The 15,218-nt window shown below is 40.4% G+C and overlaps 1 protein-coding gene across 5 annotated transcripts in view; it reads right to left on the bottom strand.

The window, feature by feature from the left end:
* MYO16 (myosin XVI) overlaps positions 1 to 15,218 on the bottom strand; it is a 641,507-nt gene that overhangs the window by 111,413 nt on the left and 514,876 nt on the right. For all 5 annotated transcript variants that reach the window (XM_079902787.1, XM_079902784.1, XM_079902785.1 and 2 more), the window contains 2 exons: positions 13,573 to 13,653; positions 13,086 to 13,291 (listed from right to left, as the gene is read on the bottom strand). In XM_079902787.1, coding sequence (XP_079758913.1) covers positions 13,086 to 13,291; positions 13,573 to 13,653 — 287 coding nt within the window. The remainder of the gene's footprint in view (positions 1 to 13,085; positions 13,292 to 13,572; positions 13,654 to 15,218) is intronic.

Raw genomic sequence — 15,218 nt, 5'->3', positions numbered from 1 at the left:
GATAGAAACCAAAGTTCTCGCTTCTTCTGATATTTAGTTTGTATGTAAGTAAACACCAGAGGAGTATCTCCTCTTGATGGAAAAAAAACAAGGAAAATGGATTTGACTTTGGTTGTTTATCTAAAATTTAAATTTAACTGGGTATCCTGTGTCTTATCTGACAACCTTACCTACTGCCCAGGCCCCAACACAGCTATCTGTACTTTTTAAAAGATTTAAACCCCAGTGAGTCTACTGAGCTGCCATGGTTGAGAGGTACTGATTTAAAGAATTTGGTCTGACAAGTGCTTGGTGTGCGTACGTGTGTTGTGTGTGTGTGTTTAGTGACACAGAATTTATAAACGTTAGTGGAGGCATAAAGAGGAAGAAAATTCCCTGCAAAATGGCTTGAACGATTTATTAATCACTTCAATAGCAACAGCATAGTTATTAGCCACCAGCCTTGTACCAGGCCCTGTGTTAGGTGCCGGGGACACAATCTATGAGAGGACACTTGTATATGTCACTAAGGTTCCATCTAGGTAAGGCTGTAAGGCGATATCCTGGTAGAGTGGGAAGACCAAACTCCTTTATTCCAAATCTTTTCTATTCCAATACTTCCCATCCCAATAAGAGTTGGGATGGGAGAAGGTGCCTTTGACACTGCATTTCTAAGGTACTTTACAGCATGGCATGAAGAAATGACCCATTCTCAGCGGGCGTGCACCAGGAGTGTATTCACTAAGCGGGTCCAACCCATACTATGAAACAAGAAACACAACTAGGACACAGAAGCTGCTGCTAGATGAGGCTGTCAGTCAATTGCCATGAATAAGGGTGCTGGGCTAAGCGTTGGGGGAAATGCAGGTCCTGTTATCAGCAAGTGTACGCTTTATTTGGAGTAAGGATCAAAACACAATAACGAATGAGAAGTCACCATATAAAAGTACCTAATGAAACAATGCTCAGATGTTCAAGTGCAGGAAGATGACTGCGGTGTCGATGCTGGTCTTGACAGTGAGGTGTATCGGGCATAGCAAGTAAATTCTCTTGCATCTGTACCTGCTCCAAATACATCTTTCACTGGGACAAGAGCAGCAGAGTTTTAAATAGCCATGGAATGACTCCTCTTAATAAGTCTCTTCCTGATAAATCTGTAAAACTCAATCTGGAAATGATGGGTAGGTGATCTCTAATGGGAAATGTATAGATATAGCTTTCTTGTTTTATTATTTTGTTAAATAATCATTGCTTTATTAAATCTAATGTATAAATGACTACTTCTATTCCTCAGCTTTGTAGAGATCTAATAGAAGTTTCTTCAAAGAAAGCGGAGGGCGTAATTTTGCTGAGTGCCACATTTGGTATTCTAGTTCTTGAGTGGGACTCTGATTTTTAGTGTCATGATGATCAGAGCTGGAAAAAAAGTCACACTGCCCCATCTCTAACCATCTGTCAGTTGTCGAGAAGGCTTTTCATTCCTATTAAAATCTTTTTCTTCTTGAGTCCCTCACTATGTGCATTGATAATTTTCAGGTCACTCTGCATGATTCATTTTCCTGCAAACTTCATTGTTTTGAATACATTATAAGTTCCTTCCTAATATAAGTTATCCCATTTTTGACAGCTGTGAAGAAAATAGCCGAGAATGATGTACAGAAATACACTGGGATTTTTTTTGGTCCTAAGTGGAGAGAGATCTGTAAGAATATTAGTTTAAAAACACAATGTCATCACCGTACTTTTAAAACCATGGATTAAAAAATAGTAAGGATTTCCTAATAAAACAAATTACTTTTATTTCAAAATTGATTTCTACTAAATGTAGAAATCTTTATTTCACATAATTTCAATATTTATTAACTTGCCACAGAAGTAAATTTTCAAGTTTAAGTAATAGGGTCTCACAATAAAGTAGTTGTAGTGAATGATTCAAGTGAGTATATGTGGAAATAGTATTAAATGGGTCAGCCTGACTTGTAAATTACTCTTAGTTAGCAGCAGCTTCTCCCCTAAACATAGATCATCAATCCAGTGTCTACTGTGATGTTTTTATTCCTAAAAATATTTTTACTGAATAAATTGATCCTCCCCTTGCAGTAAAAGAGAGTACTTGCAGTTAACAAAGCATTTCAAAGAACAAAGAAAGGACCATCAAATGAAAGCCATTTAAAAAATCAATATAGAGCACGAATCCATGAATTATTGTACAGTTATGGCTAGGAATTTCAGAGAATGACTCAGTGCTTTTTGAGGAGTGAGAATATTATTAAACTGTGACAAAGGCAAGACTGGGATCATTATCTCACCCTAACGTTTAAATGGCTACCCTAAAATGGAAACGTTTAGGGACTTCCCTCGCGGTCCAATAGTTAAGACTCCGTGCTTCCACTGCAGGGGGCATGGGTTCGATCCCTGGTTGGGGAACTAAGATCCTGCATGCCACGTGGCACGGCCAAAAAGAAAAGGAAATGTTTAGGTATAACGAAACCATGTATTTTAAGGTGGTTTGAAAGTCAGAGCTGGTTTGAGTTAGGAACGCATCATAGGTTATCAATGAATGCTACATCTTGGACACACAACGTAGAGCTCGACTATAAAACTATACAAAAAACTAAAACGTTATTAGCTTATTGAACAAATGCTTGTCGCCCACCTATTACATGCATATAGTGGAAGGTTTTCCTTAACAGGGCTTATAATCTACTGGCAATGACAGAGATGAAAGATTCCTGGTCATGAAATGCAGTGAAACTCATGAGAAGGTTAAGTGCAGGGTACAGATAGTTCGGGCGACCAACGTCCTGGTTTGCCAGGGACAGTCCCAGGTTATACCTGTATTTCTGTCAAAATTATTAACAGTGGCCCCATTTCACTCTTAAACATGCCCTGGCTTGGTCAATATACTATTATGATCACCCTTGTCTCTGGCAACACAAAATATTAGATTCTAGAATAATTCTTCCTGTAATATTCTGCTCTAGGACTAGGGAAATAGTTCTAAATTTAGTGTGTATGACATTGGTATCCAAATAACCTTATGGTTAGTATTTACTCACTGGACTTGACGTGAAATTGATAAGCGATTTGGCAGTGATATACACAACAAATGAGATCTAAATTAGTCACATCATTAAGATGACTACTACACACTGAATGTTTCTGTCCCCCCGCAAAAAAACTCATATTCTGAAGCCCCCATACCCAATGTGACTGTATTCGTCTATAGGGCCTCTAGGAGGTAATGAAGGTTAAATGAGCTCATAAGGATGGGGCCCTAATCCATCAGGACTAGTATCCTTGGAAGTAAAGACACCAGAGAGAGTTTTTCTGTCTCTCTCTGTCTCTGTCTCTTTCTGTCTCCATGGCACCTTGATCTTGGACTTCCAGTCTCCAGAACTGTAAGAAAATAAATGCCAATTGTTTAAGCCACCCAGACTACGGTATTTTGTTACGACAGCCCAAACAGACTAATATAATGACTAACTGCTCAGAATGTTACACTGAAGAGTCCCCAGCTCCACCAAGACATATGGAACCTTTTTAGCTAAGTCTGAGCCAAGTTAGAAAAATGGAAAGAATGCTTCTGAAATAGTAATTTCATATGCATATGGAATTTTGGACATTTAATTCAGAAAGTCAAGATAATCAGGTTTGGGATTTCAATTCCTTTGCAACTGAGTATCTCTGGACTTGAATTTATAAGACGTATTAATCTTTGAACTTTCTTTTCTCACTGGGAATTTAACAACGGAAGAAGATTCGTAGTCAAGTTTGGGAATATTTAGGCCACTGGGATTTTATTATTTGAGTTGCTCTTTTGTTTTAATATTTTCATTTATTCTGGTTGCAGAATCCCTGATGGGCTCTGTTGGACAATGTGTCAGGACGGGTTGGGGATGGGAAATAAAATTCATTTATAGTCTTGAATACAGAGTGGCCTTGAAATCAATTAAAGTAATGCACTGTTGGCCCACTGCAGAATCTTTGGGTACAAAAATCTATATTGCTTCTCAGTGGTCCCAGAAAGACACATCAGAAAGAAGTGGGTGCTCACGAAGATGGGGGAGAATATTCTGAAAGACTCAGACATCCCCCCAAGAGCAGGCTTCCTGGATGCGTTCTCTGGTTCAGAACACAAAACAATGCAGAGGGCGGTGCCTCTTCTTTTCTGATGTTTCCTTAGACTTGGAGGTAGGATGACACTCTGGGTCACTCTCTAATCCTTCACAATCCATGAGGGAAGGCGAAGTGACTGACTAATCTAACTGGTAACTCTGCAGAGAAAACAAAACAAAACAGGGGATTCTCAGCTGTTTGAGAACAAACTGCTTGCAGAGGAATGCTTGTCTTCCTTCCCTTCTCCAAGCCTTGCCTGAACAGCGTCCCTCACTGGGAGGTCTACCTGAGCCCAAACTGGCCGTAACTGGGGGTTGTGTGTGCAATTCTGCCTAATTCTGGGGTTCTATTAGCAGACACTTTGCCTCTCACACCAAGCAGTGTCCTTCATCCTAGACTTTACATGCAAGAAAGATGACATTTTGATGATTTTTGTCTTCTCACTTTGGTCAAGAACTGGGTAAGAAAAATGATATGAATCAGGTCCCCTCAAAAGTCCTAATGATGACCTGAGCTTCTCTGTCGACTCCTGAGTTATGAGGACCATTTAGATACCATGAATGAAAACTATCGTATACTAATGATCCCACTACATAACACTGTTGCCCGATAAACAGAATTAAATGATTTATAATCATGAAACAAGCAACTTACAGGTCATTATTTAAAACTGGTTTGGCCCCCGCAAGCAACGTCATCTTGTGATTATGTTTTCCCTGACATAACTTATAATTTAAAAATTAAAGGCATAATGGCATTCTGATTCCACAAAATGCTAGTATAAAATAAGAGTGAATGAATAACAATGAAGAAGTGAATGGTGAAGGAATGAGTGAATGAATGCTGTCATGGCAGACCATCCAGCTTATCAGAGTAGAAATTAGGATGGAAGCCCAACGATGCATGTACGAAAGCAAACATCGTCACCTTTCATCATCTGTCCCCCTTTCTATGGAAAAATGTCCCCCAAATCTATCAGAAAGAGGAGGGGTGGGACTAGATAAAGGGTTAGGTACCCCTGGGTCAAAACCACCCACCTCTGTTTCTGCCAACAAAGTTTATTGGAACCCCTCCTCACCCGTTCGTTGACCTGCTGTCTATGGCTACTTTCTGCCATGAGGCAGAGTTGAGTATACGTAAGTCAGCGACCTTGTGGCCTGTAAGCCTACCATAGTTACTATTTGGTCTCTTAAAGAAAAAGTTTTCAGATGTCTGGAGTGGGTCATGGGGTAATTTATGATTCCTAATCCATTGAACAGTATAACAAATTCCCAATAAAGATACTTAATTATGTTTAAATTGAAATAGCTTCGAGAATCTATTATACTTCTCTTTCCTATTTTATATTTCATTGAAAAGTAGCAGGCCCTCTTTCCTTCCAAATGTCATTAAACCTTAGACAACCAGCCAACCCTGCAGAGTGGTTTTAGCAGGAAGAATACGTTGAGACTTGGCAAAATTACCCAGAAGAAAATGTATCCTTTGCCAGTTGAATTAGAATATTTAACAGCTCTCGAACGTATTAACTCACGTTTCTATTAAAGATGTATTAAAAAAAAAAAAGATGTATTGACAGTAACTGACATCACTTCCAAGGAACAAAGAAAACTTTTCGATGATTCCAACCCAGATCTGTAGCTGTGATTCTGCTGGGCTGGGCGGCCGCTGCCCACTAGTTTAATCCAATCAGCTGAAGTGTGTCCCTTCATCCCTCTCCCCGCACCCAATTTAACATCATGGCTACGTTCTTTCACAGCCTGCCCTTTCAGCGACAACTGTGTCATTTAAACAAGCTAAATGACTCCTACTATTTCTGCGAGGGATCTCATCCAGTAACAATCTCAGAACACAGATCACGTGCCCTCACCTTGCCAAGCATAAGACCAGTCCCTGGGGTGCTTTTATTGGACCAGCCCTTCTGTCTTTTCCACATAAGGGCGCCTCATTAAAGGGTCAACCTCTCCCCGTGGTGATGCTGTCTTGCTCTCCCCTGCCAACCACAAAGAAGTCCACAGATGAATGATGTGACCCTTCCACACTTGCCACCCAAGACCCACAGCTAGATTCCAAACGATGTCCCTTCTAAATCTGGAAAAAGACGAACATTTAGAAGGTTAGCACCCGAGAAGAGTAGAGACACAAAGGACTAATATCTGGCCCAGGCTTGGATGACCATTAAAAAGCCATGATAATTATAATGTGACAAGCATACAGGGTATTGAAGAAAGCTTTGAAAACGGTGGTACAGTGCCATGCAAGGTACCAGGCGTGGTACCTTACCTTTAAAGACACCTCAAAACTGTTTCATCATCATTGCCTCAGATTATTCTTTCCCTCAATTCTATAGTTTGGAAAAAAAAAAATTCTGGTATTACAGTATTCAGCACACCAAACGCACATACACTTACTGGTGAAGGATGATATAATAGCAATTCATAGGTATAGGCATGACTATCGAAATTTTTTTTGTTGTTCCTGAAACCGAGCAAGACCCTATGGGGCTCCTGGGCACGGGAGCCTCTCTGTTCCGCCTCCATGACCTTCCCTGAGTTCCAAGGGGGAGGTTCAAACAGTTGCTAATCAGGGAAGGGAGGGGATGCAGAGACAAGTGGGGAGCAGTCAGGAATCAATAGCGCAGGCTTGGGGCAGGGTCCTGGTTCCGCCTCAAGGGATGCACATAACGATATCTTTGAGTGCTTTACAGAACTAAAACCCCCAACAAATGGAAGATGTTAGCATTCTTCATTCCGGATTAAAGGAACCACACAAGCCCATCAGGAGATCATCTGAGGCCAGATTAAAGGAATGCAGGCCCTGCACACACCCTGCATCTTACCAGCAATCCTGCCCTTTGACTATTGCTATAAAACTCCTCACCAAATCCTCCCAGGTTGGGACACACAGTTTTTGAGGGGCACAAGCCCGCTGTGTCCCTCTTTGCCTCGCAAAGCAATAAAGTTATTCTCCTCTACTTCACCCAAAACTCTGTCTACAGAGATTCGACTCAGTGCCGGTGCACATAGGCAGAGCTTTAGGCATCATTCTCAATTACTTGCATGTTCTCCCTTCAAGAAGACGTGGTAGCCTGTCCCAAAGTTGGCCACTTGCTTGCTTCCCAGTGAAAGTATCTCAGCTGGTCTGTAACTGCTTTGACCAATGAAATACAGGGGGAGTGATGCTGTGCTAGTTCCAGCCCAGCCTGTAAGAGGACTGCAAGCTTCCTTCCTTGCCCCTTGGAACCCTGAGCTGCCAGGTAAGAGGTCCAGATTATTATGCTGGAGAGAGAGACCACATGAAGGAACAACCAGACACCAGACACCAGACACAGGGATGAAGATGCCGTCTTGTCCATCCAGCCCAGCTGACACCAACCTCTTTTGCTGTATGGCTGCAATGGACGGAGAAACCCCAAGCAAGAAATGCCCCACTAAGCCCAGTTAACCCACAGAACTGGGAGAAATAACAAATTGCTGTTTTATGCCACTAAGTTGTGGGGCAACTGCTAACCGAGCCAGAAGTGTATACACCCCTACTCTTTGTTACGTGCTCTGGGGTACTTCCCATGAGTAAGACACTTCTCCACCCCACTGATGTTGGCCTGGGCCATGTGACTGCCTTAACCCATGGAATATAAGAGAGTGACAGATGCTGCAGCTCAGCACAAGTTGTGGCAGCCACTCGGCCATGTCTCTTCTCCCCCAGCACAGGAAGGGCATGTCCTAGATCTGGGCTATTCCTGAACCCTGGGGTGCATCACGAAAAAGAGGCCCAAATCAGAGCTGATTCGAGCTTAGGTGTGCAACTCCTAAACACAGTCAAATATAATGTAGAAGAGAAAGGAACCTTCGTTGTTTGCAAGCCACTGACTTGGAATTTTATGTTCTGCAGATGGTATTGGTGAGAGTTTGTCTTTTACAATGCCATCAGAAAAATTCTCACAAACTGAAGAATCCGTCCAACATTAGAGACAGTTGTTGAAATGGAAGAGGATGTCAGATCTTTTTTGTTCAGTTCCATAGAGTTTGGACCCAGAAGGATGACGGCTGGTGGGCATTATGTTAGCATCTGCACGGGCAATAATACCTGCCTTCATCTAAGGAGCATATGGTCTAGGACAGGGGTAGCAAGTTGTTTTCTGTAGCGGGCCAGAGAGTAAATATTTTAGCTTTGTATGCCAAGAGGCAAACTTGAGATTACGTAGGTATATATAGAACCATTTAAAATTTGACAATTGAAAAATGTAGAAGATATTCTTAGCTCTCGGGTCATACAAAAGTAGGTGCCAGGCCAGATCTGATCTGGTGGCTATAGTTTGCTAACCTCTTCTCTAGTGGTTAAGTGGTTAAATAGTCACATAAATGAGTATTTCCAGTGAGCAAATAATAAGTAAAATACTGAAGGCCTTTTTGAAGCTTAGACAAGAGACACAAACCAATTGGGGATTTTATAAATGACTTTTCAACAGAGAGGATGCTTGAGTGAATCTTAAATATCAAGTAAATGCCATTGAGTAAATAGAGAAAGAGATAGAAAGAATATGATTCCATGTACAAAGACACAAGTTTTTTAAATCACATGACATGTGCATGTAAACTAGACTTCTTCCCATTAGCGCAAGAGTAGCACATAATACGAACAAAGTCCCAAAAACTTCCCGGCATAACTTGTCCAGCTATGCTACCTATTGAGACCATATCAACACACACCTACGAACACAGGTATTCGCAGCCAGCTCAGGCTACCATAACAAAATCCCACAGACCTGGCAGGTTAAACAACAGGAGTTTATTTTCTCACAGTCCTGGAGGCTGGGAAGTCCAGGATCAAGGTGTGGGCCAGTTAGTTTCTACCAAGGTCTCCTCCTGGCTTGCAGACAGCTGCCTTTCCACTGCATCCTCAGATAGCAGAGAAGAAGGACATGCTCTCTGGTGACTTTTCTTATAAGGACACCAATCCTATTGGATCAGGACCCCACCCTTAGGACCTCACTTAACCTTAATTACCTCTTTATAGAACCCATCTCCAAATACAGTCACGTTGGGGGGTACAGCTTCAATGTATGAGTTTTTGTGGAGGGAACAATTCAGTCCACAGCAATAGGTGATCCAATTATGTATCATGATTTGCACATAATAATTTACTTCTATTGCTCCTTTCCTTCTTCCTCATATACCCAAACTTGTGAGGTTTCTTGCCATGGAGATAGGAACTTGCATTTTTACTACCCCATTCAGAAACTATTGATGCTATTAGGGAAAAAATTCAACAAGCATGCTTCTCATTTAATCAAAATAGGATTTCTCGACAAACACAATTCTCCAGTTTTGATTAGGAAGACTCAGAATGATGGACAGTTATTAAAGCCAGGATACCAGGAAGCGAATTTGCAATACCATCACGTCCACCTACAGATTCCGCAGAACTGCCCATTATCCACATTTACTGTCATGTTGGGTTTCAGAAGCGATAAATGCTGTTGAGATGAGTAGGTGCTGGTTTCAAAACTGGACATATTTTTCCTCTTTGTCCAGCATTTTTGTGGTAACCATATTCCTCTTTGTAAACTAAACAAAGTAATTTGTTTGATTGGTTTTTATTCTCTAACAGTTAAGACAAGGTGACACAAACAGAAAAGAAATGTTTTACATAGGAACTGTTATCTGATATTTTGGCAACCAAAACTATTAAATCGCACCTCGAGGCTGTGTTTATACAACGAAGCTTGATTGCCCGGGGGATTTCAAGGTTCTGATGAGCTTTCTGAAAAAATACGTTACTTGTTGATGTGAAAATGTGTGGATTGTGTTTTATTCAAGTTCTGTAGAAGCTGATAATCTCTCTACAGATCAGTGTTTTTGTGATAATATTGCAGATAGGCATCCTTTATGTAAGAGTGACGGTGACAAATTCCCACTGAAGTACATTAATAATTCCATTTCTACTAATGTGCAATTACAAATAAAGATGATAAATTGAAATCACATCTCCTGTTGCGTAAGGGGCTGGTTAAAGAAAAGCAGAGATTTACCAAAAAGTATCATTTCCCATCCCCACTATTCTTTTCAACAAACGTAGTGCAGCTACCGTCTCTGTTATGGAGAAACGTTACTTTACACTGAACAGCTATTAATCCCCAATGCCAGCTTCATTCCTAAAACATTGACCAAAACCCAAAACGCACAGGTATTGTGACTGAATAAGACATGCCCTCTGCCTAGAAGTCAGAGTAAAGCAAGAAATGCATATATATGGAAGACTGTACTTAATTTTAAAAGATAATCATTGCGTACACCATTGTAATAGAGATAAGAAATTCTGGTAGGTATATATGTATATATGTCAAACTAGACAAATACAAATAACAAAGGTAAAATTATTTTCTAATTATTATGATATATAATATTGGGAACATGCACACACGTGTACATACATGTACACACATGTACACACACATGTACACATACAGGCATGTTCTCCACCCTTTTCTGGGAAAATAGGACAATTCAAGTGACTGCCTGTTGGAGTAGCTGTAAGGAAGATCCATGCAGCTACTAAAGATTATACCAGAGAAACTCTGAGGGACACTTTAATGCCAAGCTTCTTTGATTCCATGAGTCGAAGACATTCTAACAAAATAAACAGCAGAAAATGCACTGAATGCACTTTAAAAAATATTCATAGGGTGAGATTAACCCTATTTAATATCCAGTGCAGGAATCCACTCACAGTGCTTCTGAAACTGCATCCGGATCACTTGGAAATCTCAACAGATCTGCAGATTTTAATTCAGTAAATCAGTAAATGCCTGAGATTTTGCATCCTCGACAAGTTCCCTTTGCTTATCAAGGCATTCACCTACTTTCAACCCTTGTCTGGGGAAAACCAAAACCAAACAAAGATGTAATCCCCAAGGGAGTAGATGTTCTAGGGCAGTAGTTCTCAAAAGGTTGTCCACACACCAGCAACATCAGTATCACCTGGGAACTCGCTAAAAATGCTGATTCACGGACCTCACCTAGACCGACTGAACCAGGAACTCTGGGGCTGCCGCCCAGGAATCTGTATTTTAACAAGCCTATGATGGACACTAACATTGCAGAACCATGATTCTCAGCACGGCTTGGGAAGGGAGTCAGTGCTGCTGAGTGAACTACAGTTTATCAAGGCTGGTGACCCTCTGAGACCGTATGATGCCAGTAATAACAGCACCACACCCCTCCCCATCAGACAAACCAGGGGGTCCTTGGACCCCACTCTCTGTTGACTGTCATTCAGAAGGTCCGGGGTAAATGTGGGAATCTATTACTTTAAACTTGTTTATGGGCAGGTTTTAAACTCATTGAATCGAAGACCACTTGGACTTAAAGGGGTGGGAAGGCTGACTTTTAATACTTAAACTGTAAAGTGTGAGAAATATATACTCATAACAGAACAAACATTTCTGGAGACTCTAAATGGACGTCCACTGAGGCAACAGAAAGAGGCAGATCAGAGCTGTCCCTACCAGACACCTCTTAATGTACAATAAGCAGTGATGTGACACCACTATCCAACAAAAGCACAAATTAATTCTTATATTCAGCACATGTTAATTCTTAATGTATCCCTGTGTAATGCCCCACTTTGCAGTTTTCCCCTATAAATAGTAGACAGTGTGTCTATGAGCTCATGAATTAGCATCTTTTAAGTTTTTAAACACAATTATCTTGTCTACCTACACGATACACTCTGCAGGTTAAACATACTCATTCTCCAGGTACTTTATCCTGCAATGTGGTGGATTTTATCTCCTCCCTTCTGAACAGTCTATCAGCTCTTTGAGAATGAATGGCTCATAGGATGTTGATTTTCTTCTTTGTGTCTTTGTGAAATTTACCAAAATACACAATAAACAGATGCTACTTCTATCCTCCGGAAAAACAAATGTGATACAAATTAAAAGTAGAATTTTAGTCATAGCTTAAATATCACACCCTTTGTCCCGATTATTTCCAACTTGCTGATTTCAGTCTTTTGGTTGATTGCTTTTCCTGAATTGAGCAGCTTCTTCAAACCAGTGGCTCAAACGGAACTTCTGGCCAACAAAGTCTTAAAATCTGTTTTTTTTAGCTGAATGGTTTGCCAAACAGATTTCTCCATACTATTTGTACAGTTAGTTTTTAACCATAAATGCTAGATTTTATACTTGTAATATTGATATTACTTTAGGTCAATGTGATTTTTAAATTTCATGTTTTTATATAAGATGACCAAATACTTTCTTGTTTCCTTTTTGCCCATCCTCCCTTTTATTGTTTGATTGCCTGAAAACAGATATCCTCATTATTTTCACTGCCCGTATTCCAATAAAATTTTATTTACAAAAAATAGGTAGTGGCTGGATGTGCCCATGAATGCAGTTTGCCGACACTTGACCTAAAAAACATTTGTTCATACATATAAAAGGAGAAAATAATCACATACTTAGTTTCTTATATCAAATTATAATTTTATGTCAATATTATAAGCAACAATTTTATAAATGTTTAAATCCGAGGAAACCTAAATTTAAGGGAACACGAAAATTGTTTCCAAGCTATCGGGTCTGCAGTAAAGTTTAGTAACTTTTTTTTTTTTTTTTGCGATACGCGGGCCTCTCACTATTGTGGCCCCTCCCGTTGCGGAGCACAGGCTCCAGACACGCAGGCTCAGTGGCCATGGCTCACGGGCCCAGCCGCTCCGTGGCACGTGGGATCTTCCCGGACCGGGGCACGAACCCGCGTCCCCTGCATCGGCAGGCGGACTCTCAACCACTGCGCCACCAGGGAAGCCCAGTAACTTTTTATATAAGCTTTGTCAGCGTATTTCATTGCTTCCCACAGTATTTTGTCTACTCAGGGTAAAAGAATATGAATAATAAAAGAAATGCCAGAAAAGAAAACAGAAGATCCACGCTACAATATCATCAACATGGTCCTGGGAACAGTGGACACAAGAGCAGAACCTACCTTGACAGGAAATCCGAGAAGGAAAGGCGGACAGGGTATCCGTGTCTGATGATCTTCACCATCTCCAGGACCCCAATGTATTGCAGCTGAGCAGACACGTAAAAATTATCAAAAGTATCTGGTAGCCTCGAGTTATTGGGCTTGATGCAATGAATAAAGTGTGGAGTGCACTTCTGAAGTTTTCCAGTAATATCCGTCAGAGTTTTCTAAGGAGAGAAGTAAAGCACAACTGATTCCCCAAAGAGGACACCGACTGACAAGGTAAAGCAATTTTTAAATAAAAATCTTTATCTTCAATCCATGATTCTTATTTATTATGCATTCACTTGCTTTGTGTGTGTGTGTGTGTGTGTGTGTGTGTGTGTGTGTGTGTGTATGCTTACTTTTTGGAAGGTCCTTAAGTGCTGAAAATGGAGAATTCCATGTAAACCCTCTACAGTTGATATAATCAAAATGGAAGTTTTTGAAATCTGAAAACTTCACTAACCCTGAGTTGCGATGCAATGGTGGCCGGGCCTCCCCGTTCTAGTCTTTGAAGAAATGTAGAATTTCCTTTCTTTTTTAATAACTGTAATGAAAACAAAAGGAAAGGGTGAGCAGGTTTATTTTACTAAATTCCAGTTTAGAGGGAAAAAAATGAACCCTCTGATTCATATAAACTCACTTACAGGCAGATGTAGATTTAAAACAGACTATAAAAATCAGTTTTTTTAAAACAAATGATTTTCTGTAATGGTACCACGAGCTAGAAAAATGGGCAACTACATGTAAAGTAACCATTTCTGTAGCCTTTCAAGTCCATGGCTGTTACGAACCTGCATCTACTTTCATTTGAGAATAGACAGATGTTGACTTGCTTGGTGGTACAGTAAACTCCCCCGGTATCCTGATTGTATTACTAACTGTGCATGTTTATCATGAAATGTAGCTTACTCTGCGTTAAAAGGATACAATGGATACTTTACATGAGAAAGATTTGATGTTTTAACAATCACTGGGTTGTTCCGTAAGTTTAACTATAATCAGTGTCCTACTCATTTTTTCTTTCCCTTCCTTTTCTTTTTCTCTTTTTTAATGACTAAAAGGGGTTAGTAAATTACTTGCCTGTGAAAAATGACAGTAGACTGTTTTCTTCGATAAGTAGTTACATATAGCTCTTAAAAGAAAATAATTCAAACGTAGCAAAGATTAAATGATAATGCAGATAAAAGAAGTCAGTGAAAATGAAGCCAGTGGGTGAAGAACGAAAGGCAGAAAGTAATTAATTAAATCCCACCAGGGGTTAAAAGAAACCTCAGCCACTAATGTACTATTACATTTCACGAAATCACACAGACTGAGACCAACAGATCTACCGATCCAAAATCATTTATCTTAAAATAAAAGGTCTCGCTAGAACAAAAAATTTGATGAAACATCCTTGTCAATATGGTGCTATTGCTATCATGGCAATGGCTCACTTCCTTCCGTCGAGATGAACTGTCAAGCTGAAAAGATCAATTGTCACTGACAAGGGAATGGAAAACGAAGCGATTGGTCTAAGATCAACTTGTTTTCTACAAACACAAAGCCGAACGTGATGCTCAGTTGAAGGGTGGGTAGATGGCTACCCTGCTGGTCACAGGGATGGGTGTGCAGAGGTGAGGACCCTCGGAGGGAAGAGAGGAATGGAACACTTAAGGAAAAATCATAATAAATAAATCTTCATCCCTTGAAATTGAACACTCAATTTCCCTTTCCGGGTGGAGGAACTGCTGTGAATTATCTCGCTTTTGCAGTCCTTCAGGGAAAAGACTAATGGCATCTATGCCTGGTAATGTTTAATAATTAAGGTTAAAAATTACAGTTTGGAGGTGTGTGGCGATTTCTTGCTCATGGTTTCCAGGGTGACTGAGAAAGGAAAGGCCAGAAGTTTCAGCGAAACCACCAGGAATAGAGATGGAGCTTTACAAGGGGAACACTTTGTCCTTTTTATGTAAAAGATGCCATTTTATATGCAGTGAGATTGAATTCCTGTGATGGTCCAGTTCTGGAACAACTATATCGAAGGACCCTTAAATCTAGGGTCTAATGGCTAAACATATACACACACACTCAGGAGGACACACACACACACACACACACACACACACA

This window comes from Stenella coeruleoalba, assembly GCF_951394435.1.
Source record: "Stenella coeruleoalba genome assembly, chromosome: 18".
Taxonomy (NCBI): Eukaryota; Metazoa; Chordata; class Mammalia; order Artiodactyla; family Delphinidae; genus Stenella; species Stenella coeruleoalba.
This window is presented reverse-complemented; position numbering and strand designations above follow the sequence as displayed.